This window comes from Megascapheus bottae, chromosome 7, assembly GCF_031878675.1.
Source record: "Megascapheus bottae isolate mThoBot1 chromosome 7, mThoBot2.hap1, whole genome shotgun sequence".
Lineage (NCBI taxonomy): Eukaryota > Metazoa > Chordata > Mammalia > Rodentia > Geomyidae > Megascapheus > Megascapheus bottae.
The window spans coordinates 35,941,285-35,965,553 of record NC_143515.1 but is presented as its reverse complement, the minus strand read 5'-3'; the positions used below and the strand labels follow the sequence as shown (position 1 = coordinate 35,965,553).

The 24,269-nt window shown below is 38.8% G+C and overlaps 1 protein-coding gene across 8 annotated transcripts in view; it reads right to left on the bottom strand.

The window, feature by feature from the left end:
• Positions 1-6,131: 6,131 nt before the first annotated feature.
• Aak1 (AP2 associated kinase 1) overlaps positions 6,132-24,269 on the bottom strand; it is a 158,799-nt gene continuing 140,661 nt past the window's right edge. For 5 of the 8 annotated variants that reach the window (XM_090336757.1, XM_090336758.1, XM_090336756.1 and 2 more), the window contains 3 exons: positions 22,973-23,083; positions 21,214-21,324; positions 6,132-10,484 (listed from right to left, as the gene is read on the bottom strand). In XM_090336757.1, coding sequence (XP_090192883.1) covers positions 9,367-10,484; positions 21,214-21,324; positions 22,973-23,083 — 1,340 coding nt within the window. In that variant the 3' untranslated portion in view covers positions 6,132-9,366. Of the gene's footprint in view, positions 10,485-18,686; positions 20,353-21,213; positions 21,325-22,972; positions 23,084-24,269 lie in introns of those variants that run through there. The other 3 variants (XM_090336760.1, XM_090336761.1, XM_090336762.1) reach the window with 2 other exon arrangements.

Sequence of the window (24,269 nt, the reverse complement as noted above, 5' to 3'; positions counted from 1 at the left end):
TTTGGTTTCTTAAAATACTATGACATTTGATCTTTAGGATCACTCTGATACTGACTTTGGCGTTCCTTTTAGGTTGACTTTTGTGTCCCTATGACATTTTTGGGGGGAGATCGAACCCAGGATGTTGCACTTGCTAGGCAAGCACATTGCCCCTGAGCTACATTCCAGCTTCTTAAAGAAATTTCTGAGGGCTAGGGATGTAGCATTTTTGTCTAGTATTCACAATTAACCGTGGGTTTTAGGGTTTGTTTTTTTTTTTTTAACTCTTTGGCACTGCACTAAAAATGTTCCCCTGGTGTTCCGTCCTTAGTTCTAGAATCAGCCTTTGGTCCTTAGAGACCTGGAACCTTTGGAGAATGGTATTCAGAAACCAAAAACTGGGTGTTAGAGTGATCTTGTCCATTTGTTTTTCAGTCTCTTATTTCTTTACCTTCCCCTGTTCCCTTTATATGTGTTCTCTTTCAGTGGTAAACCCATAAAAGACACTCAAATAATTGCCTCTTTGAAGATTTACTTCTTCCTCCATGTTCCCCACTGGCAAGCTTCCTAAGTCTTTCCTGTCCAAACTCCAACACAGCTGCATTTTCTATAAACTTCAAAGTTTAGAGAACTTGATAGTCTCACCATATACAATGTAAAATAAATGAAATATTAAAAACTACTCAAGGAACACCCAATTTCAGTTAATTGGTGGAACACAATATCACTATGGCTGTTAAATATGAATTATTGACTGCATTCTCTTCTCCCTTTGGTTCACTTCCTCTCTTGCAAGTACTTGTTTCCTGGTGTTTATTGTTGGTCTTTGAGTAATAGTGTAATTTCTTAGAAAGAGAGAAGTCTAGTTCTTTCTATAGGACCGGAGAGGATGCTTCCTTATCTTTTAGCTTTTAGGTGACTGTGTATATTTCTTCCCTCATTCCTTCCTCTATATCTTGCATGCCTAGTACAGTGACACAGACCTGTAGTTCCAGCTACTGGAAAAGCTGAGGTTGGAAGATCCCTTGAGTTTAGATGTTCAGGGACAGCCTGGAGTTACATAGCAAGGCCCAGTCTTGAAACAAAATCCATATCGCACCATATAGTATTTGCTTCTTTCATCACAGCAGCAATGCCTTCTCTAACATCCCCCTTATATCGTCTCAATTTCTCTAAAGAGTGAAAACAAAGTATGTGCTTGGGAATCAAAATTTTCTGCCCTCAGACAGGAAGAAACTTAGATCTGTTAGAATTTCCAATTTCACCATCTCCGGTCACTGGATAGAGAGGGAAGTGTGTGGCCTCCTTTTGTTGCCTGTGGACTAATCTCTAACAGCAAGTCTGCTAGGCCTCCTTCCACAAAAGCTAAGATGCAAACCTGAGCCCAAATCTTACTATCCCTTCCTAAGATGCACTCAAAATACGGAAAAGGAAAGGTGAAAAGGGCTTTGTCTCTTAAATTTGATGGAGCAGCTGTAAGCTCCTGGCTTTTCCTAGTTTCTTTGATTTGGCTCTTGATTTGGAGCAATATAAAGGGATTTTCTTCCTGGCTGGTGTTTTACCAACCAGTCTCTGAGGGAAAACGTGACTCCCGCGTGTGTAAAAGTGAGTTCTGTTCCACTCCTTGACAGGTTTCGTGGAATCTGCAAGGGCCTCCCACACAGCAGTTACAGCCGTAGAAAAGGAAACTTGCACTTCCGGCTAACAGCATCTCAAAATAGAAAATGTATGAACACTATATTGTAGAAAAAGTGGGGTCTATATTTAGATCTTAAATTCTTAGAAAAGCACGCAATTTGGTTTTAACTGTGCAAATTACATTACACCAGAACTCTTGGATTTCTAAATCTTGCCTTGATAGCCTAGACAGCCTCTTTGCATTTTGCTCAACACTGGTGCTCTACCACTTGAGCCACAGTTCCACTTCCAGCTTTCTAGGTTTTTGTTGATAAATTACAGATGAGTCTCAGGTTTTCTGCCCCAAGATGGATTCAAATCTCAAACCTCAGATCTCAGCCTCCTGAGTAGCCAGGATTACAGTTATCAGACACTGCTTGCTTCCCTGCATCTTTGAACTATGGCTCTGTGTATTCAGTACATTGCTAGCTAACCATGAATCTTATTTTAAGGTCAGGCTTATTGAAGTTCAGTCAAATATTATTTTGTGGGAAGTTCTCCCTGTCATAGTTCTAAAATTCTTAATTTTTTTTCTTCCTCTAAGAATCCTATGTTAGTCTTCTTTTTTTTTTTCTTTCCAGTCCTGGGGCTTGAACTCAGGGTCTAAACACTATCCATGAGCTTCTGTTGATCAAGGCTAGCACTCTACCAACTGAGCCACAGCACCACTTTCAGCTTTTTCTGTTTATGTGATACTGAGGAATCAAATCCTGGGCTTCAAGCATGCTAGGCAAGCATTCTACCACTAAGCCACTATCCAAGCCCCATTTTGGTCTCTTAATGAACACTAAAAATACATCACAAGGCTTTGTACAAAGGTATTTGTTTCCCATGGATCTTAGGACAAAGATAAAACACAATATATGCCATTTAATTTCGTCCATTTTAATAAAAGTATATAGGAGTTTACAACTCAATTATTCATAAAAACTATCAGATACATACAGCACACCAAGAGTTCAATAACATAAATCCAATAGTTTGCAAACAAGAGGTATTGCAAAAACTGTTCAGACTTTATGGTCTTTCCTTTCCTTTCCCTTGTTAACAGCTCTTGAGATTGTTTGCGCATTCTTTTCCTGAGGCCAGATGACCTCCACAATCCAGGGAGTGGTGCAGACTTCCTTCTTCAGTCAACTCCACGTACAATGAGTGGAGAGTTCACCTTTTCTTCATGGAATGAGTAAAGTCCTTGGACTGCACTGCCGTTTCTAGCCCCTAAAAAAGGAAAGATACGCAACATTCCCTCATTCTTAGGAGCATCTTGTGGGCTTTGTGGCATCCAGTCACTGCTGCTCTCTTGATGCCACACACGAGTCCTTATGACCAGCCCCACTTAGCCTTACCTTGGAATCACTTCCTTGGGAAGGATGCTCAAGCAGTGAAGATCTAATCTTCCCAAGCTTGAGAGCAACTCCAGTTCTAACTCAGGAGTTTTTGACAAAAGGAACTACATTTACTCATGCCATACACCTATGGTCAGTTCTAAATATTCAGTGGATGCCTTTATTAGGAAGGTTAATAACAAGAAAACACGTAAGAGTGCATATGTGTGCATACATAGACAAAAACACACATGGCCACACACACTCCATTCACACTCCTTGAACAGGAATCTTTGGTAGACTCAGAGACTATAACTGACTTTCATTTCTGAGTGAAAATGCAGTATCAGCTCCCTTTATCCTCAAAGTCAAGGTGCTGGGGATTCAATCAAAGGTTTCATACATGCTAAGCACATCTCTACCATGGAGCTCCACCTCCAGCCTTAATGCATGTTACTTTAATGATGTTGGTATAAAGTATTTCTATAATTCCTTGACAAAAGGAATCTAAATGATCCTTTTAACATGTGCATATGGTTCTACTACAATGTGGCATAGGCAACACTGATGATTTCAAGAATATTATCAGCTTAAAACCATCACACATACTTCAGAAACTGCTGAGATCAAGCTCAGACACAATTTATGGAATTACAAATTATGGGAATATTTCACTAAGTCATGTGTAGTTAAGGGCTATTTTTAGTGTTATTCTAGATTTCCTACACACATTATCCTGGCCCTGCATTCTAGAGCACTTAGGCCTAGATCAAGGTTGACAGCTGCCTTTAGGTTGTGCCTCCAGAATAAAGCCAGGTCCTACCAACCTTCTTTAATGTTTCTTCTTCCATTCCAAAACAAATAGGGAAGGTGAAGCATTTTATTGTTACTAGGGAGATTGTCAAGGCTCAGTTAAACTCCAGAAGAAACTTTATAGTAACAGAGGAGGCAACAAGAGATCAGCATGATGGTTCAACCACACTTCTCACCATCCATTTACTGCAGAAGACTGCTGAGTGAGGAAACGAGGAACAAGATTGAGAGGGAGCTAGGACGACTTTCAGGGACAGAACAAAAACAATTTCTAACCAGATACTACTATTTTATTTTTTGACATTTTGAAAGTCCTCCTTCAATGAACTTCTCATTAACAAGTTTTTTTAAGTGTTCTAGTGGTTAAAACATAAAACACTAGTATTAATTGACAAAGGTAATGGACAAAGTAAGAATTCAAATCACATAATTCCACTTGAAAATCTTCAGAATTTCCTCCTGCAGGCCAGGACTAGAGCTACAATGCAGGACTGTGGACATCAACTAGGCAATTTTGCCTTCTGCAGTCCCTTCTCCACCTTTCCAGGGTCCCATGCTCCATAGAAATCACTGGAAATCCAAGCTGATTGGTGACTCCAGATGTATTCTTCAATCTTTATGTTAAAGATAGTAGAAACTAATGTCTATTTGTTTTTCTTCTTTTCTCCTTTAAAGGGACCCAAATTATTGCATTTGAAGTTGTATATCTCCTGTTTAGGAGAGCACTGGATCTCATCCCTCTCTAATTGCCTATAATGATGTTTCCTATTTGACAAATGCACACATATTACATATTTCATTATTTCTTTATGAAAGAAAAATACAGTATCTGTCTCATTATTTTGGTGATTATACTCAAACCTATTATTTTCTATAAAATCAGTGAAATGTCCACAAAGTAGTTGAAAACACTGATGTGCATATATTCTAAAACTTACTATAGTCCCTAAGAGATCAGTATTTTTCCATACGTTTAGAGATTTTTGTTGCCAGATGAAATGCACACACAACATGGGCTAGTAAACATATACAGACCAACAATAAGTCAACAATAAGTGAGCTCAGAGATGCCATTAGGTCCTGTCCAGAATCTAATTTTGTTCATCTCATTTTCTGTCCTTCTTTTATCTCTCTTCAGTAGTGGGCCTTGAAACCAGTTTGCACATGCCATGTATACGCTACATCATGACTCAAACTTTTGAGGATAGGGTCTCATAAATTGCCCAGGATGGACTCAAACTCATGCTGGGAATATATTTGTGCCCCCACACTTGACTCCTTTTCTAACTAAACATTTAGAGCCAAAAGATTATATGTCAGCTAACAGGCACTATTCTTTTCTTTTTTGTGTTTGGGATCAGTCCCAGAGGTTCACACATGATAGGTCTTCATTCTATTACTGAGTTCCACTTCCAGCCCAGCACATTCTTTGAGTTCATCAATACATGTTGTGACATAAGGCTTTGTCTAAATATATTCTAGCTCATTGCTTTGCAGTGGAAGGAAAAAAAAATCCTTTATTTCCTATCAAATGTGTAAAACAAATTAACACATAACACAAACTAAAACAAGACAGTGTCTTATTGGCCATGTATTTTACCTTTCCTTCCTCTTTAATTTTATAGTATAGTTTTTGCTACCAATTCCATAGCATCTCAGTACTTCTAATTCCCTTAAAATAATGGTTTCCAGATTTCCAGACTCAGGATGCTTTCTCACAAGGACACTTAATCTGTAATGACACACATACTCTACATGACCTGAAGACAAATACTAACAAGACAAAAACTTTACTATGGCACTGGTCTTCAAAATCTGCCAACCATTAGCTAATAATGTAATCCACAAATCAAAATGTCTTCATATAGCACTGAAAGAGGAAATTGCATTGATTACATTCATTTTCCTATTTAAAGACCTACCCATGGTAGGTCTCCAATAAAGATTTAAGGGGTGGAGGGGGCGTAGCATGCTTGCCTAGCATGCATGAAGCCCTGGGTTCGATTCCCTGGAACCACATACACAGAAAAAGCCATAAATGGTGCTGTGTGACTCAAGTGGCAGAGTACTAGCCTTGAGTAAAGAGTATAATAACCCCATGCTTTATACATGACCCACAAAATGAAATTACAAATTCATTCTAACCTGTACCGTAAGAAGTAAAGTGGACATTTGATTAGGATATTAAATAATCAAAGGGAGAACATTTGGTAGGTCCATTGCTAAAGTAACTGAACAAAAATGGCTTAGAATCACCTCTCATTTTCCTAGTAAGACAAGGACTTACTAGGTATCCCAGGTAGATGGCCTATAACTGGCCATGTTGCCCAGGCTGGCCTCAAATTCAGTCCTTTTTTTTTTTTTTTTTTTTTGCCAGTCCTGTGGCTTGAGCTCAGGACCTGAGCACTGTCCTTGGGCTTTCCTCAAGGCCAGTGTTATACCACTTGAGCCACAGCACCACTTCCAGCTTTTCCATGTATGTGGTACAGAAGAACCGAACCCAAGTCTTCATGTATGCTAGGCAAGCACTCTATCACTTGGCCAAACTCCCAGCCCTCAAATTTGCAGTCCTTTTGCTTCAGCCTCAAAAGTGCTAGATTACAGGTATGTACCACCATGAGATGACCTTCTAAGAGTTTCTCTTAAAGAGATGAGTTTCTCTGTGTAGCCTACATTGACCCTGAACTCCTGGGCTCAAGCTATCCTTCTGCCTTATCCTTCCAAGTAACTGAGACTATAGGTGCGTACTGGTGGCCTGACAAGAATTAGTGATTTGAGACTAGAACTGTCCCTAAATACACCTTCTCTTAGGGGGAATCTTACCTTTGATAATTTTGCTTGTTAAGTTTGGGAAGAGTCTGAATTATAAGTTTCCATGTGCATTAGCCATGAACTATTTACTCAATGGAAAGGTAATTGCTTATACTGCTACACAGAAAGATTAAAACAGTAATTGAGAGAAAGCCAGTTCTGGAGTTTGAACTCAGGGCTTTGTGCTTACTAGGGAGGCACTCTTCACTTAAGCCATATGCACCAGCCTTTTTTCTTTGTTTGTGATAGGGTCTCTCCCTTCAACTTCAGGCTGGATCATCATTCATCTTGAATTTCCTACTATAGCTGGAATGACAGGTATGCACTATCATGCCCAGTGAAGAAAAATCGTCTGAATGAAATTTTAATATCCACTTGGTGGATAGTAAAAGTCAAGTTTCTGGTATGGTCCAGACCTCAGTTGAAAAAAACACTGTTGATATCTCTGACAGACTATCAATTTTAAGTTCATCTTTTAGCCTAGACATTTGAAGTGAACGCTAAGCAAAAATAAGTGATTAAATAACTGTTCTTATTTCACTGTGTAGATTCGCACATTTATTTTCAGTGCTGAGACTTGAACCCAGGACCTTATGCATCCTCTCTACCACTGAGTTACTCTTCTCTTGCACTAGAGCTTAGTGCTTAAGGGTAAATTCTCAGTGAATTTTCAATCATTCTAAGTGTATGTGGCTGGGGGAAGGGGCATGGGGGGACTCAAACTCAGGTCCTGAGTACAAGTTGTCCCTTACCTATTTTAAGAGTGGTGCTCTACCACCTGACCTGTAACTTTATATTTAGCTTTTTGTTGCTTGGAGTAGGAGTCTCAGCTTTTCCACACAGGCTGGCTTTGAACTGTGATCCTCAGATTTCAGCCTCCCCGAATAGCTAGGATTACAGGTACAAACTACTGGCATCTGGTTTTCTAATTATTCTGAAATCACTAGTCTGGTTTGGTACACACTCGCTCAGCTTCTCCAGCTAGAAAGGGATATTCCTGACATGTACAAGAGGCAGGCAGCTGTCAGTTTGAAACTGATGCAGCAACCATTCATTCCATAGAATTTTCTCCACAGAAATTTTCCCATGGAGATGTAGCATTTATTCTAAGGCACTAAAAATAAAGGATATGAAAAAATTAGAAATAAATCAGACCTCTCTAGAAATAACACAAACTATCTGCTTTAACATAAAGAGCTTAAGTTTTTTTTTCCTTTTCTTTAATGGCTAACTGACTCAGCTCTTTTTCATCCTTACAAATTTATGTGTCTCAGATTCATGTTTTCTTAAATATGAAAAGGCTTTGAGAAAACAAATAAGCAAATGTAGCAGGAAGCCTAGTGTCATGATTAATGAATTCATAAGAATGGCACTGAGTTCATGTACCCAGGGAACAGTAACAAAGTGCTTCTCTACCATCTCTCCCCCATTAACCTCAACCCCCACCCTCCACACGGGGTCCTGTGGCTTGAACTCATGAACTCATGGCCTGGGCATTGTCACTGAACTTTTGTGCTCAGGGGTAATCCTCTACCACTTGAGCTACAGCTCTCTACTTCTGACTTTTTTGGTACTTTTAGTGGAGATACAAGTCTCACAATTTTTCTGCCCAGGCTGTCTTCAAACTGCAATCCTCAACTCAGCCTCCTGAACAGTTAGGATTACAGGCATGAACCAATGGCACCCAGCTTGTTTTCTCTTGTTTTAAGAGGAAAACAGATAAGGACATTTTATAAATAGAATTTGTTAATAGCAAAGAACAAATTTTGAGGAAAATAAATCCATTATAAAATTTCTTTCAGCAGGATTTTCCATATATATTTGAATGAATTCAATCTTGCCTTGAGGGGGAAAAAAAAAGAACAAACCCAACATTAATAAAAGTAGGGTTCAAGTTAGTTAAATCAGCAGGCAAATGCCAGTAAATGAGTGATTTGATAAAGGAGGTAGGTATGAGGGGTAAGATTTACCTAAAGGAAAAATGTATCCTGCACACATGTATACACACACACACACACACACACACACACACACACACACACACATACACGCATGCCCATGCACCACACATAACTGAATATCCGTACTAATTTTAAATAGTATAGATGTGGAGAAGGCCCTATTCAAATGACTGTGTGAATGTCTACATAAAAGAGCATCTGACACACTACACACCACAGTCACTCTTGCACAATGACCAACTAACTGGCTTGCACAGACCCAGAAACAGATCTACAGCCTCCTTCAATAGATGCTGGTTCTATAGGAATGAGTAGTAGCTGCAGGATTGTATTTCTTCATGTGCAGGATTTTTATATTGCTCTTCTTTTTAGACATCTTCCCATTCCCAGAGTATATAATTGGATCCTGGAAAGATTAACTAACTCTTTACCTAGCTATGACTCAAAACAGGAGTTTCAAGGATTAAAACTAGCAATCATATGGTAAAATATTCCTGGATTAAAATTTTCTGGAAGGAAGAAACAAAACAAAATCAAAATCGCCAATGAAGAATTCTGGGAGAGGTGGAAGGTGGTCCAGAAATCAGTATGAACAAAAGAAACAAGCATAAATTAAAGGGACTTCATGTAAGTGAGTCAATGAAACTGAGTTTTCTGACTTGAAGAGATTGCTTGGTTGCAGGAGACTGAAACAGAGTAACTGATAGTATTACTTCTTGAGAAGGCTCAGCTAGGAGTGATGTGATGGGTATTGATGGGGTGAGGTGAGATGGCGTCAGGCCTCAGGCTCCATACTGCTCCTAAGGTTTCTGCTTGCTTGCTTTAGAAGGAAAGGGTGCTAAAGCAAAAGGATCAGCAGCAGGCAGCTCTGTAGTCCTGGAGGAAAGTGATGTGATGGAAACAGAGCCAGCTATGGACTGCGTGTTGGTTTGTGAAACAATTTTGTAGGCAGCAATGGGCTGGGCGTCTGGACTTGGCTCGTCGTCTGGGCTATAGTGACGAGAATATTTGGATAAAGATTGGGGTCGGAATGGTTTGCCAGCCACAGAGCTGGAGACAGCTTCTTTCTGGGGTTGAGGTCCTTTGTTTCTGTCATTTGGATGGCTCCCAGATTCCATGGAGGATCCTCTGGGAGAAATGCTGTCAAGATGGTCTGCTGTTTGCACAGGATGGGAGGGGATGCTAGATTGTTGCACAAAACCAGCTATGGAATACTGAGTTTGGACCGTGGTGTATGCTGAGAGAAGAGGAACATCACCTGACTGACTGAGGAGACCTGCCGGCACAGGCAGCTCCTGGGAGGAGGCCTGGACAACTGGTAACTCCTCCATGCTTTTCTTCTTGGTAAAAGGAGCTCTTAAGAACACATCCACCTCCTCTGGCTGGGAAGAAGTCACATTACCTTTGGAGATAAATGGGGCTTTGGAGAAAATGTCCGTGTCATCCATTGCAATCCTTGAGCTCCTGAAGGGAGCTATGGCAAAGACATCTGGCTCACTGTGACCATCAGTGGCTGACTGTGTGAGGTGCTGGAACTGACTTTTTCTTCCGCCTTGTGACACATCTGTTTGCTCAGCAGAGACTTCGGATGGAGTAAAGGGAATGGCTCCTCCTAGCTTCCCCAGTGGAGGCCTACAGCTTTCATCTTCCTCTTCAGACTCCTCCAGGAGGAGAGGTCGAGACCCACTGCAGTCCAGCATGTCTCCCTCCAGGTCAGTCCCTTCCTCTTCACTGCTGTGGAAAGAGCTGTTGCTTGAAGGGCCATCTCGGGCCAAGTAGTCAGATTCTAAGTTGTTCTGAGTTTTTGCACCAGGTATTCTGGAGGGGTCTGCATACAGGGGAAGGCCTTTAATGCCCGTTGATTCTTTAAAGTGCTCTACAGTAATTACAGGGCAGGGATTGGGCTCTCTCTGGAGACCTGGAAAAGTACAAAATGCAGAATTAATGTGTAGGTCAGTTCAACTCTCTGGGAACATTAAATAGTCAACCCGTGGCAGAAACATTGAGGGACCAAATAATAAATGTTGAAAATGGAAAAGGGAAAAAAAAGTCAAGCAAGGAAACTGCACACAGACTGGAACACAACCAATCACTACCTCACAATTTTAGAACATGATAGGCACATGTGCAGGAAAGGAGGTGAAGATGTTAGGCACACAGACATTCAGCATAACTATGCAATGCTCCTACTGGTGGGGGTCAGCCTGGGACACCTGCTCTACCTGGCACTGGCTCACAGTGGAATGAAAACAAACTCAGTCACTCATCTCCACATATACCATGACAATTTTGGATTATGGAGAAACAATGTCTGAGGATGAACTCAGTATCTTGGCAAGTGGCCATTTACTCCACAGCTAAGGATCAGACCCTCTGAAAAGAAGCAGAGCATGGCTGCTGAATAAATGTATATTTATTTGATGATTTACAAGCACTATTCACAGCACAGAGTGCCCAAATGCAAATACTGAAGGTACTTTTTGAAGGGGAGCATACAGAATTAAGTCATAGTAAATAAAAATCACCTTCAGCTGGAGTTAGCCTGGAATTTTGTTTTCAGTCTTCTCAGCAAAAATCTCCTTTGCTTAAATGAATCCATCATTACGTTCTTTAACCAGGAGTAAAATGCATGGGTAATTAGGAAAATTATTAGCAAACACCAATATATGTCCTTCTATAGGTTTCTAGGTAGAGATGCCTCAGGGTACTCTGGCATTAAAATCAAATAGACAATTATCAGAATACAAGAGAGCTTACCTTCCAAGAAATATTAGCAGGTTAGAAGTATGTCATTGGGCACATGTTAGCAAGAGGGTAGGAAAAAGGCATATGTAACTAAGCAAGAAGAATCCAAGAAAGGGTAGTTGAGGGGAAAAGGTATCATTTAATCATGGGCTCAATAAAGAAATACCACTGGAGTTTCCCAACCCACCAGGAGAAAAATATTAGGTACAAGGATTTGGACCTCTGCAGAGATGGAATTTAAGCATCCCCTCCCCACATGAGCCCCCTCTTCTGTTCTGGGTAAACCATTAGCTTGTAGAAAATTCTGCTAAATATAGGATTCCCTGCTCTTCAATTAAACACACAGAACACTGGACAAGAGGCATCAAAATCAATTTATTGAGAAACCAGTCATTTAGAGAGACATTACATCATAAAGAGAATGTAATGGGGTCTAAACATCTTATACAAAAATATTTTTTCTGAATCCTCTTTTTTTTGCATTTTTAACAGTTCTGACTTTTTTAAATTGTTTTCAAAAAGAACAAGTGGGCTTTTTAACTCATTTTTAATTTTCCTTTCTAATGGTTTGCAATCAAGTGGATTCCAAATTCAGATTTTAAGCTGTATTCTGTAATAATGCCAAATAGTTTTCTGCATAGAATTTGGAAGAACGTGATTTTGAAGCTAATAAATCTTATCTTGCATTACAGCTTTAACAAAACTGTGCATTTAAGAAATAAGGAAAACATTTGTCAACTGATAGGAAATAAATGGAACACCTTCTCCCTTTCAATATGTATGGACACAATCCCAATTTCTCAGGGTAAAATACTGACACTATACTAATTATTATACTATGCTACACTAAGTCTCAATAAGACTCACACGGTAATTGGAGGAAGGGGGGAGCAAATCAATTGAAATGCGAGCTAAAGTTTTCCAAAGTAAGAGTCACCAAGTGCTAGAAAGGTATAAGAGGACAGCAATAGTAGGATACAGTTTTCAGTTGCCAACATTAGGGCACAATTTCTCATCTTTTTAAACTGTTTTGAATGTTGATGTTATAGTTTTGAAGAAAAGCAAAATGTCTTTTAGAAGAAAATAAATTTGGAAACTTTAGCCAAAACGAGAACTAATTCTGGCATTATTTGGATCAGGAACAAAAGTGAACACTACTTTGAATGGAGTCAGTGCTCTTGAGAATTTAAGTTAAACTTAGCCAAACCCACTTGAGTACATACAGGGACTGTCAGAAAACAGCAGCTATCTATTGACCCAGAAGTTCTTCAGATGTTTGCAATGTTACATTACATTTTTTTTTGTGTGAGAGAGTGCCCATAACTGAGGCTTGAACTCAGGGCCTCAGCTTTCCCCCATCATGGTTGGTGCCCTACCACTTGAGCTATGCCTTTAGTTAAGGTGTTTTGCTGGAGTCTGAGTATCTTTGGTTGGTCTGTGCAGATTGGCTTTGAACTAAATCCTCAGATCTCAGGCTCCTGAATAGCTGAGATTATAGGAGTGAGGCCTATGCCTCCACTGCAGTGCTACATTACATTCTGAGAGCTATGAAGAACCAGGGAAATAGATTGTGTGTGTGTGTGTGTGTGTGTGTGTGTGTGTGTGTGTGTGTGTGTGTGTGTATGTGTGTGTGTGTGTGTGCGTCCCACATACAGAATTAGAATTAGGTCAAAAGAAAATGCCTAACCCACATAATCACATCCGTCAAAAAGCAGGCTTTTGGTCAACTACAAAATTCTTCAAACTCACAATATATTCTGTGAACTTCATGGTGAGTAATGAGATAAGCCATATCTCTAATTAGTAACAATGCTTAAAATTTTAGTCATGGGCTGAGATGTAGCTCAGTGGCAAAGTGCTTGCCTAGCTAGCAAGTACAACATCCTGGGTTCAATCCCCAGTACCCCCTCCCCACAAAAAAAGACAAAAAATAGTTAAAAAAAAAAAAGACCAAACAAAAACCTGTAGTCATAAAAACATCATAATGCTACTCCCTACTTCTCTTTCAGCATCAGCATACCTTCAAAGGCTGGAAAAGTACATTCAGTAAATTTTCCTGAGAAAGCCAAGCCTGAACCTTCACATTCTTTTTGGAGATCCAGAGTAACTGAGTCAGAAAGTAATCAGCTTTTGTAACTCTCCAGGCTTATTCCTCTGAAGGCCAAAGAAATGGTGGAAAATATGGTAAAGCCCCTATTTCTACATGCCCACAGACAAACAAGGTAGTTAAGAGGAGATTCCAAACAACTAAATGGAAGGCATATAAGAAATCTTGCTGACAGTTAAAGACCTTTGGGAAATATGTGAAGGTGTTCTTATAGAAAAGCTCTATTTGTCACGTAAACAGAATAACAAAACATGCTTATAGCAGTCCGCTTACTAGTAATAAAAGATCTTAACTTCATGATTTAGTCTCATTTCTCTGTTAACCAATGAAACATATAGCAGGTATCAGGACCACAGAGCTCAAGGAATTAAGCCCAGGACATAGTTATGTAGTCTGCACAAGGTTCTTATTTCTCATGGAGCGTAAGGTTGGCATTTTGTTGTCACTCTCCCTAATGGGTCTTTTGATTTTGCTCTATCACATCAATTTCACCAGTTTAAAAAAAAATGTGCTTTTATGCAATAATGTGTGCCAGGCTAAAGGATACTTTTCAAAACTGCTAGAGTTAACTCTGTATTGATATATTCAAGGTACCAAGCTATGTAGACTTCATTAAGAACTCATGTTCCTCAAGATGAAACAGGAGTCTCCAAAGTACCTGATGGGTTGGCAACTATCCTTACTATCCCCTATTGACTTTTTTTTGCGAGGGGCAGGGGGTGCTGGTCCTACGACTTGAACTGTTGTGCTTGGGCTCTATCCCTAAGATCCTTTTGCTCAAGGCTAGCACTATACCACTTGATCCAAAACACCACTTCTGGCCTTTGAGCTAAGAGTACCACAGACTTTCCTATCCAGGCTGGCTTCAAACCAGTCCTCAGATCTCAGCCTCCTAGGTAGTGAGGATTGACAAGTCACCAGCACCTGGCTCCTATTAACTTCTAAAGTAATTGAAAATGCTAATTTGGGATGGAATGACCCTGACAATTTCATCTGCATGACACGTAGTACTCTCCAAAGAATTGAAATCTGAACACTTAAATTTCAGGCTGCAAATTCCTTAAGGAAATATGTCAGAGTATTACTTTTCTCCAAGGCAGGAAATTTTTATGAAGTTACAAGGAGTATTAAAGCCATAACTTGACAAAAATCAAAATAATGATTTGGGATTATTGGGCAGACTTTTACAGTAGTTATTGAATGGAAAACCACGGTTTTTGTACTAATTGAAATTCACAGGGTTTTTGCTTGATTGCTTTTTTTTTTTCCCTCCAAAATTGGCATTTGAACACAGGAGTTTCATGTTGTTGGGCAGATACTCTACTGTTTGAGCCCCATCTCCAACACATTTACTTCTGATTTTTTTTTTTTTTTTTTTTGGAGATAGTTAGTGTCTTGTTCTTTATGTGAGCTGGCCTTGAACCATAAGGTAGCTTCCTGAGTAGCTAGGATGACAGGCATAAGCCACCATGCCTAGCCTAAAATTTAGTTTGAGAAACAAATCAATGAATTAAATAATGTACACCAAACTAGTTATTTCTTTTTTTTCTTTTTTTTGGGGGGGGGTCGGTTGTGGGGCTTGAACTCTAGGTCTGGGTGCTATCCCTGACCTCTTTAGCTCAAGGCTACCACCCTACCCCTTGAGCCACAGTGTCACTTTTGGTTTTCTGGTAGTTAATTGGAGATAAGCATCTCAAGTGTCTTTAGTGCCGGGGCTGGCTTTGAACCTTGATCCTCAGCTCTCAGCCTCCTGAGTAGCTAGGATTACAGGCGTGAGCCATCATGCTCGGCTCAAACTAGTTATTTCTACGCACTTTTGGCTTCAGTCATTGTGCTAGGCACAATATTAATCTTACCAACTTATAATCTTTAATTAAACTGGCTTGAGTATATTAAAGAATGAATCAGAGGGTAATTTCAAATCTGTACCCACATTTTATAAACTCCAGTCTGGCCCAAAGTTTGCTTATAGACATGTCATTCTATTTGACTACAAGACCTTTTGTCCAGGACTCATTATAATATCATCAGTATGTTTCTCACATGTCCACTATACTTACTGCCACTCAACAATGTGTTTAAATTCTTTCTTCAAAAGTAGGTTTTCAGTTCAGGAAAACAAGCAACTATTTTGTTACTTACTTCTCTAAACATCATGTTGTCATTTGAACAGATATAAGTCTTTATTTCCCTGTATGTTCACAGAAGAAATTTGTTTACACACTTGTCATTTATACAATACTTGAGAAGCAAAGCTCCAATTTCACATTTTTACTGCATAAGACACTTTATATACATCTGTCCAGCTTATTGGGGAGGACAGATTAAAGACCTATGGTAAACATACATCCAAGTGACAAAGGCAAGAGTAATCAGGTGGGGTAGAATGCTCACAGAAAACACAAAAGTAAATTCAGGATATTACATGAAAGTGGGAACCAAGTGAGTGTCTCCCATTCTAGAAATTATCACCTTTTGGTAACTTTGTTTGCATAGGTTAGCATTCCCCAAGGAGCCTCTCTCCCCAAGCTTACTAAAAGGAAACACAGGAGAAATTAAACATGATTTTGTTACAGATTATTTGACATAAATATCTGGGCTTCACTGCAGTCCAAGAAACCCAAGCACATACAACGAGAGGAACATTTCCACAGTGTGTGTGGGGGTGGGTGGGAGGAGGATGTAAATTTGTATTGGTAAAATTAGTCTCTAGAAAGAAATACAAGATAGCTTCTAAATGTAATTTTTCTATTTTTCCAGGTAGCCTCTAATTTGTTTAATCAGCAAATGACATATTATATAATGCCATCATTTACAACCCCACATTCTAGCTCAGCGCCTATTGGACCTTGATAATCTTACAGACTGAAGTTAAAGACTCTTAGAAATCACAGAAAAATCTCACTGCAAGAGATTTTATTCTGGCTCAGGATTTCTATTTATTGTTCAGCTAAACAGGAGCCCTCATTCCCCCAGCAGTGCTGAAGACAACTATTCCTGACCTGGGGGGCGACTTTATGTTAGTATGAATTAAAATGACCAATTACCTCTCAGGAGAGTAGGAAATCAGTAATAAAGCAAAACAAAAATTTTTCTTAAGAAAAACAGGTTCTTTTCTTGAGTTTTTATCCGATTATAGCAATCTAAGTTCTATAATTCTAATCAGGAAAAGCCAAGTCCAGTATCAAATGATATGAAACATAGTGTCAGCCCTTCAGAAGTATTTTTAAGCCCATGTCTTTGTATTTTCAACACCATAAAGACTGAGGACATATACAAGTTCCTTTACTTAAAGTATTATGAAAATTATGCTTGATCACATTCACTTTCTGTTATAAGATCCTCTTTGGAAAGTATTTTATTGGGGTGTTTTTGCTTTTTGAAATACCACAGTGTTACTCAGAAGCAGCAAGTGGTAGAAAAAAAGCAGATCAAGAAGGAGAATATATTTTCAGATAATGAAAGACATACAAATTAGACAATAAAACTGACTTTCTTGTACCATATTACCTTTCTTGATACTCTATATAAGGATAAAATTTTAAAAATAACTTAGATGATGCTGGGATAGCTTAGGATAACCATTAACTTCCCAAGGAAAATCAGATATCTTTGAAGAAAAAAAACAACCAACTAGAAGAAAAAATCTGTTTAGGTATGTGAAAGAAATAATTAATTACAATGGTTATAATCACATTTATTTGTGTCCATTTAAAATCTTATCTCCTCTGAGAAAATGTATTTTTAGAAACACAGAAAATTGAATTCAGTTATCTCATTCGAACGCTTTATATAAAGCAAAGCAAACAAACAAAATAACCATGCAGATAGTATATGTCTATAATTTAAAGTCAGATCCCTGATCATATATCTGAGAGGAATACGGGATCTACTGGAATAGATATGTATGTGTATATGTTATTTAAAAAAGGGGAAATCTATTTCCAAAACTTTGTGATGATTTAGGCTTTTATTCAGATAACTAAGAAAGAGCAAGTAGGTTCAAGAAGTACATTATAATTCTGACATGTCAATGTTGAAGAATTCTATAGTAATAGCAGGAATCCAGAAGATAATTAAAGAACATCAGGATTATATAAATCCCTCATAGTCCTTGTAAACATAGCAATACAAATTTAGAACCCTATGCTTCTATAATCTAAAAGACCATGTAGTCCAAACCCATCTTGTAACAGCAGCTTTGTTTGAGGGCAAACAGTCTGCTGAGGATCACTCAGCCAATGTCTGGCCAGGGTCAGGATGCGATCTGAGGTGTTCTGACCTTCCCAGGCCTCTTGAAGCCCACCACCTTTACTTAATCAACTCAGGTCCTAGCCTGTAATGAAGTTTGTGGACTAGCCGATGGTCTTTAAGGTCTCTCTTAGCTCAGCTCAGTCTATTGCCCCACAGGAGGTCTATAAATTACTATGATATAAGAATCGCACATGAACTCTTTTAGCTGAGATGATGCTACAAACTAAGGAAGGCCCAGTATACTAAACCACCTGAATAATTTGGTAAATACCTGAGTATTTACTAAACAAATAGCTCTGCCCTTAGAAGTCTTAGCCTTCTTAAGTCATTATCTTCCTCAGGCTTCTATCACCATCATCTCTGCCTTCAAGTCTGTTCATTAACTGTCTCCATTAAGTTTTACTGAGCCAAAAGACTAGCTAATCTATCTCAGTGTAATTATCAGTGATGCATTAAAGGAACTATTGAGAGACACTTAGCTAATTTCTAAACTGTACTCTTTAAAGTTTCAATTAAATCAAGAAACTAGATATCTCATATTTATAACATGGATGTATGAAAAAATCAAATATGAAACCATAGAACTAAACATTATCATTATTTAAAAATAAACATTTCTTTCATTACTTTATACATTCTTTCTATAGCCAGGAAAAGAACACAATTCTAATCTGCAGCAGATTTCCTGTCCATACATGGGTAAACCAAGTCCTTTGTCCACCGCTACCTAGCCACAGAAAACTCTTCATGAGCAGGAAGCTTGTGCTGCTCTCACTTTTGGAAATGATGTGTTCCTAGCTCATTAGCTGCAGCCAGCACAGGAAACAGGTAAAGTCAGAGAAAGATGGGGAGTCAGACATTCCTCCAATGCTTTTCATAAGCTGCTCTCATACTGCAAAGCTGGCTCTCCAGACTACAGTGGTTGCAGGCGTTTGTTGCTGCTAAATTTTCTCCCCCCTTCTCTCCTTAAAGTGCAAATGTGAGAAGAAACAAAAGTACTAGATAGCCAACAAGCAAAAGGACTTGGGATTTTATTTGTACAAATCTGATCAACTAAAGATTTCCCTTTTGACCATAAACAATGGCACTTGAAGAGAACAAGAGAGTTCTCTGTGCCCACTTCTTTTCAAAAGGGTGATTTTATAAAAGTGCTTTCCATGTAAGGAAATAAAATACACTTTAAACATATACACAGGGTGACCATGGGGCATGTCGTCATTGTCAGTGCAGAGGGCCTTTACTTATCATGTGAACAATAGTCTAAGGTTACTGAAGAACTATGTTTTTTTTTATTCTACGAAGCCAAGGAAACCAATTGAGCATATTATATTCTGCAGCCATCAATTTAAACACCAGAGAGAACGAAAAATAAGTAGCCACAGTCAAATTGTGCCCAGCTGGTCAGTACACTTAATTCTGATTATTGGAAAATAAACAACATGCTTATTCTACAGAGACAGAGGGCTTGCTGAAAGCTTATAGCATGACACATACTCTACTCAAAATATTTCCCTATGTTACACTGTAGGATTGCTGTGTGGTTGGTTACACAAGGGAAAGAGATCGAAACCCTGTACAGACACCTGATATTGGACTTGAAACGCCAAGTGGGAACAGAACTATTCAGTGTCTTCATTTATACACAATTTACAATATTTGAATCAAAATAAAAATCACAAGAAAAATACATCTGTTTCTGCTACAATTCCTTCCCTTTCCCATCCCCCCCCCCACCCAGTGAAAAGTCTTCTAATAAAAGGTATCAGATTACCACCACTGTCTTTGTTTTGGTCTAATTCTGAAATCCCAGCTTGGGCCAGGTAACATGAAGAGGGATGGTAATATTTCAGATTGTACAACATACACATTGTATCCAAGGATGTCAAGTACTTGCAGTCAGTCTCCAGATCTGGGAAATCACGATTCAATGGAAGCCAGAAAGTTGGACGAATGCTGAGCAGGTTGCGTGGGGTGTAAAAATCCCTTGGCTAAGTCTATGGTCAAAGTTGGTTGGCTAGGGCTGGCCTCAATTTCTCTTCTCAAATACATACAACAAGTCAATTTTCCCCTCTCTTAAACCATACACTAGTCTTCAGGCTACTGCCTGGGGTTAAAACTAGCTGAAGAAGCCATATCCTTATAATTCATCAAGATAAAAAGTAAAAGCAGAGAAACACATTCATTAACATCTGGCCAAGGGGACAGAGGCAGGGAGGTTTTGATTTGGGAGGCCATTCCTAGCAAGAATGAGACAAAGGTGTCAGTTCAATTATAATTGGTGGCGTCCAATTCCAGCAGAGGTGAAGCTTATGGTATCTAGTGCTTGATTTTAAGATAATGCTATTGAAGAAGGGTAATGAGAAAGCACAACAAACTAACAGGGAGGAACTGGCCAAGGAACATATCTGGAGAGCCAAAGTGATTTTCTTTCCTTATCATTTCTATAGGAGAAGGCAAAGGTAGGAGAAAGGGCTAGTGGGCCCCTTATTTGCAGAATTAAAAAAATCATTTTCTCATATCTCCATAATGAAATTGTTATATTACGGTATGAACGTTACAGAATTACATCTGCTATTGGGTCACCGCTACAGGTCTATGAGCTGATCCACCAGCAGCAAAGACCTGGCTAGGTTGGGAAGACTGGACTCAGAGCTCCCACTGCTGTTTCTAGAGTGCCCACCTGGAAGTGGAGAGATAGGAATTCAGTACAAAACACAGAGGGTTAAGGTTTAGATGTGCAGAGCAAGCAGAGGAGAAACAGAAAAAAAAAGAAAAGAAAAGAAATAAGGAAAACTACAGAAGCAACATTTTATATTTGCAAACTCTTGCATGTTGGTTTTTAAACATAAATAGAGGCTATCTACCACCACCTCCCACCAGAAGTTCAGGCACTTTTCACACTGTAGTAGAAGCAGGACACTTCACAAAGTTACTACAAGCTTTCAAACTCATACATATTTTGCCTGAGAATTTCTGTTAACATCAAGCTATCTCCCTGATAAAGTAAAAATCAATTTTTGCTTTTAGTTATTAAGACTCTACAAAAAGAACATGCTTTTTGAAAGTAAGTTGATGATCCTATGGCAATTCAGTGTTTTATGCCATGTTCAAAAATGTTTAATCCATCAAACAGGAATAACAATGCTCCATAAATGTCCAAAAAGATGTGGCTGATACCACTGTTAATCTGTTTGGGAAGAATAGTTATTACAGAGTGTTATAATCAAGATAAAAATGTTAAGTGTTTTTGATATATACCTTCATGTTTCTACTGACTAAAGATCACTTTTGTTTGGCTTGATACTTTGTATTAAAAGTTTTGATCAATCTATTGATACATCTTTCTAAACAAATACTAGCTTCACTCAGGCATTAAAATACCTTTATCAGTATAGGATTTCTAGCTCAATCTATACTGGTCTGGTCTGCAATGCATGTCATTGCCTCAGTGTCCTTCTTTAGTTCCTTGCAGATTAGGTACATCACTATTTCCATGAAAGCTGATGTCAAGCTCTTCTCTTTTTCCCCACCTCCTTCTTACCTTGTGGGTTTTTGGTTATCAGTACAGGAATAGGGTCAAACTCATCTTCTGCCACCTTTTCCGAGCCCTCAGGGACATCAAAACCTGAGATGAGATTACTATCTTCTGCAGCTTAATACAGAATGCAAGCACAGAAGCAGAAACAATAAAGGCAGAGATTAACAAATGAGAGAACAGGAAAGAGGCACAAAGTTCCCACCAATAAATGTTCTTAAAGGTGAACATGTTTATTATTCTAGAGTTGAAGTAAAAGTAGGGAAACTAGAAAATAAGCACCAGAAAAGAAATGGCCATGTTGACTTTCATAAATGACTAGGAGACAGATTTTGGAAGAATTCTCTCTACTAAATATAAAATCATTAACTATAATTGTAAAGTAACTTTTCAACATCATTGGTCATTTACCTTCTTTATTGAATGAACAGTGGCTGGCTAACCAAGTTCAAAAATTCAATGCTAAAGTACAGGGGAAGAGAAGAAAACAAGTAGTTCCTGAAAGAGTTACAGAGGATCCTAGCATGTATGAGGCTCAGAATACAATCCCTAGCACTCATCTCTTATGTGCCCCCTCAAATCAGCAACAACAGAAGAAAAATAGCCACTATATACAAAATACTTCTGTTCTATGAGTGGGAAAAAAAGGACTTGCTAAGACATAATTATCTAAATAGGTAACAAACTTCATTTTAGTGCTCTCAGGAGTAAGCAGGAAAACTTAGCTATTATACAACTACAAAGCATAAGGTTAATTATTTTTAGTCATTACTAGAGGCTTACTTCTTGAGTGTCCTTCAGAAAAGGCTTTCACTATTTCTTTTCTATAAATCTTCTGTAAAACTTCTTCACTACCCAAGTACAGAAATTAGTTCAATAAGCCGGGCACAGTGGCTCACGCCTATAATCCTAGCTACTCAGGAGGCTGAGATCTGAGGATTGTGGTTCAAAGCCAGCCTGGGCACTAAAGACTCTGAGATTCTTATCTACAATTAAGCACCAGAAAACTGGAAGTGGCGCTGTGGCTCCAGGGTAGGGCAGTAGCCTTGAACTGAAGAGTTCAGGGGACAACGTCCACCCAGAGTTCAAGTCCCATGACCAACCAAAAATAAAAAAGAGAGAGAGAGAGAGAGAGACAGAGAGAGAAAGGAAGAAATAGGTTCAGGAAATGCCTATGCACAGTAAGCCAGGCATCGCACCTGTCACCATCACATACTTCTGACTGCACAGAACTTGATTCAAGCTTCCTTTGGCAGCAGAATTCCCAACTAATACCAATCTAAGACTAAGAAGTAAAAATTGTAGATTAGAAAGAGAAACTTAATAATCAATCATGACCTAAAGGTGAACGAAAATTGAACTTTCACAAGTTCCATCTTTGGAAACTGATATTTGAGGACTTGTTAAGTTTCTTTATTGTGACCATCAGTCCTCAAAAACCTTCAATTAGATTTATCATATAAATAACGACAGTCAGTGCTTGGTTGTTAAGGGACCTGGCTACAAAAGGTACATGGGACGGGGGGAAGGTACATAGGATACTGTACTCCAGTTCTTATCAGAAAATACCTTTATCAATCTATTGCCTAAGGCTTAGTATATATCCTGAGAGGCATAACACAATGGCTAGGAGTACAAATTAATGCTTTTATATAAATAGGAATTTCAAAAATGTACTAGCACTTATGATCAGAGAAATCCTCAGAAGTTCCTCAATTTTTCTCCCAGGGGTGCATGGTAGGCCTTAGAAGAAGAAAGATTTTACCTTTGTGAGCAGGAGCAGAGATTGCTATGGGGGCAAACTCTTCCAGAAGGTCAGCAGTAGGGTTAGAAAGCAGAGAGCAGTCAAGCAGAGAATCTTCCCCAGTGAGAGAATCTGAGTCCAGTTAACAGCATTCCAGGTCAGTGATAGCATTAAATGGCACACACAACAATACCATGAGATTAGGTCATAGCTTTTAAGTTTCTGCATGGTTATACATACAAGTGAATACAAGACAAAGAAAACCAAAAGAAACATGTAAAGCTTTCTAGATTTTAATGCATATAAGCACCTACTTCTTGATTACTCTAACATTTGCATGCATAGAAGAATTTTTAGTTTAGAAGTTGCTTGTTAAACAGGTTTGTAATTTAAACACCAGTAAGACTTGAACGACTCAATTCTCAGCAAACATCACTAAGGAAAAAGAACTTTGTAATTAGAGTTTAGTTATTATACAGTGAGATTTTGGAACTATTTGTTATAAGTAGACTGTGATGAAATTAAACAGTATCTTGGAAAACTACCAGTTTCCCACTCAACATTCAAAATGCTACTTAAGTATTCCTAAAATTTGAATTGCTTCTGTGAACACATAATTTCCCTTCAAGTTAAAGAACAAAGGGAAAATTCTGGGCACAGGTGGCTCACAGCTGTAATCTTGGGTACTCAGGAGGCTTGAGACCTGATCATAGCTGTTTGAAGCTTGCCCAGGCATTAAACTCTGTAAGACTCTTATCTCCAATTAGCCACTAAAAAGTGGGAAGTGGCGCTATGACTCAAGGGTACAACACTAGCCTTGGGCATAAATTCAGAGACAATGCCCTGGCCTTGAGTTCAAGCCCCAGGACTGGCACACAAAAAAGTAAAAAGAGAGAGAAGAAATAACCCAAAGTTTAAACACAGTTGGTTTTCTGGAAGAAACACCCAAGTGAGGATAAGGAAAAAAACCAATATTGCTTTAGGGAGTAACTTGTTTTTCACCTAGATCAGTTTATTGCCACATTTCCTAGATGTCTATTTCTATTCCAAGTTAGATAATTAGACACTGTTATCAAAGTAATTATAGACTCAAGGCAAATAACCATTACTAGATCTGTTTTTATGGAAAGTTGAGGAATTCTCAACTTTTCATAAAACTCAACTAAGACAAACTTTTGACATTAGGGTAGATGGAATACTGGAAAAAAATCCTATTGCCAAGGCAGACCCAGAGATTCCTCTAAGAAGAATATGGTTTCAAAAAGTGTGAAATTGGGGGCCAGGAATTTGGCCTAGTGGTAGAGTGCTTGCCTAGCAT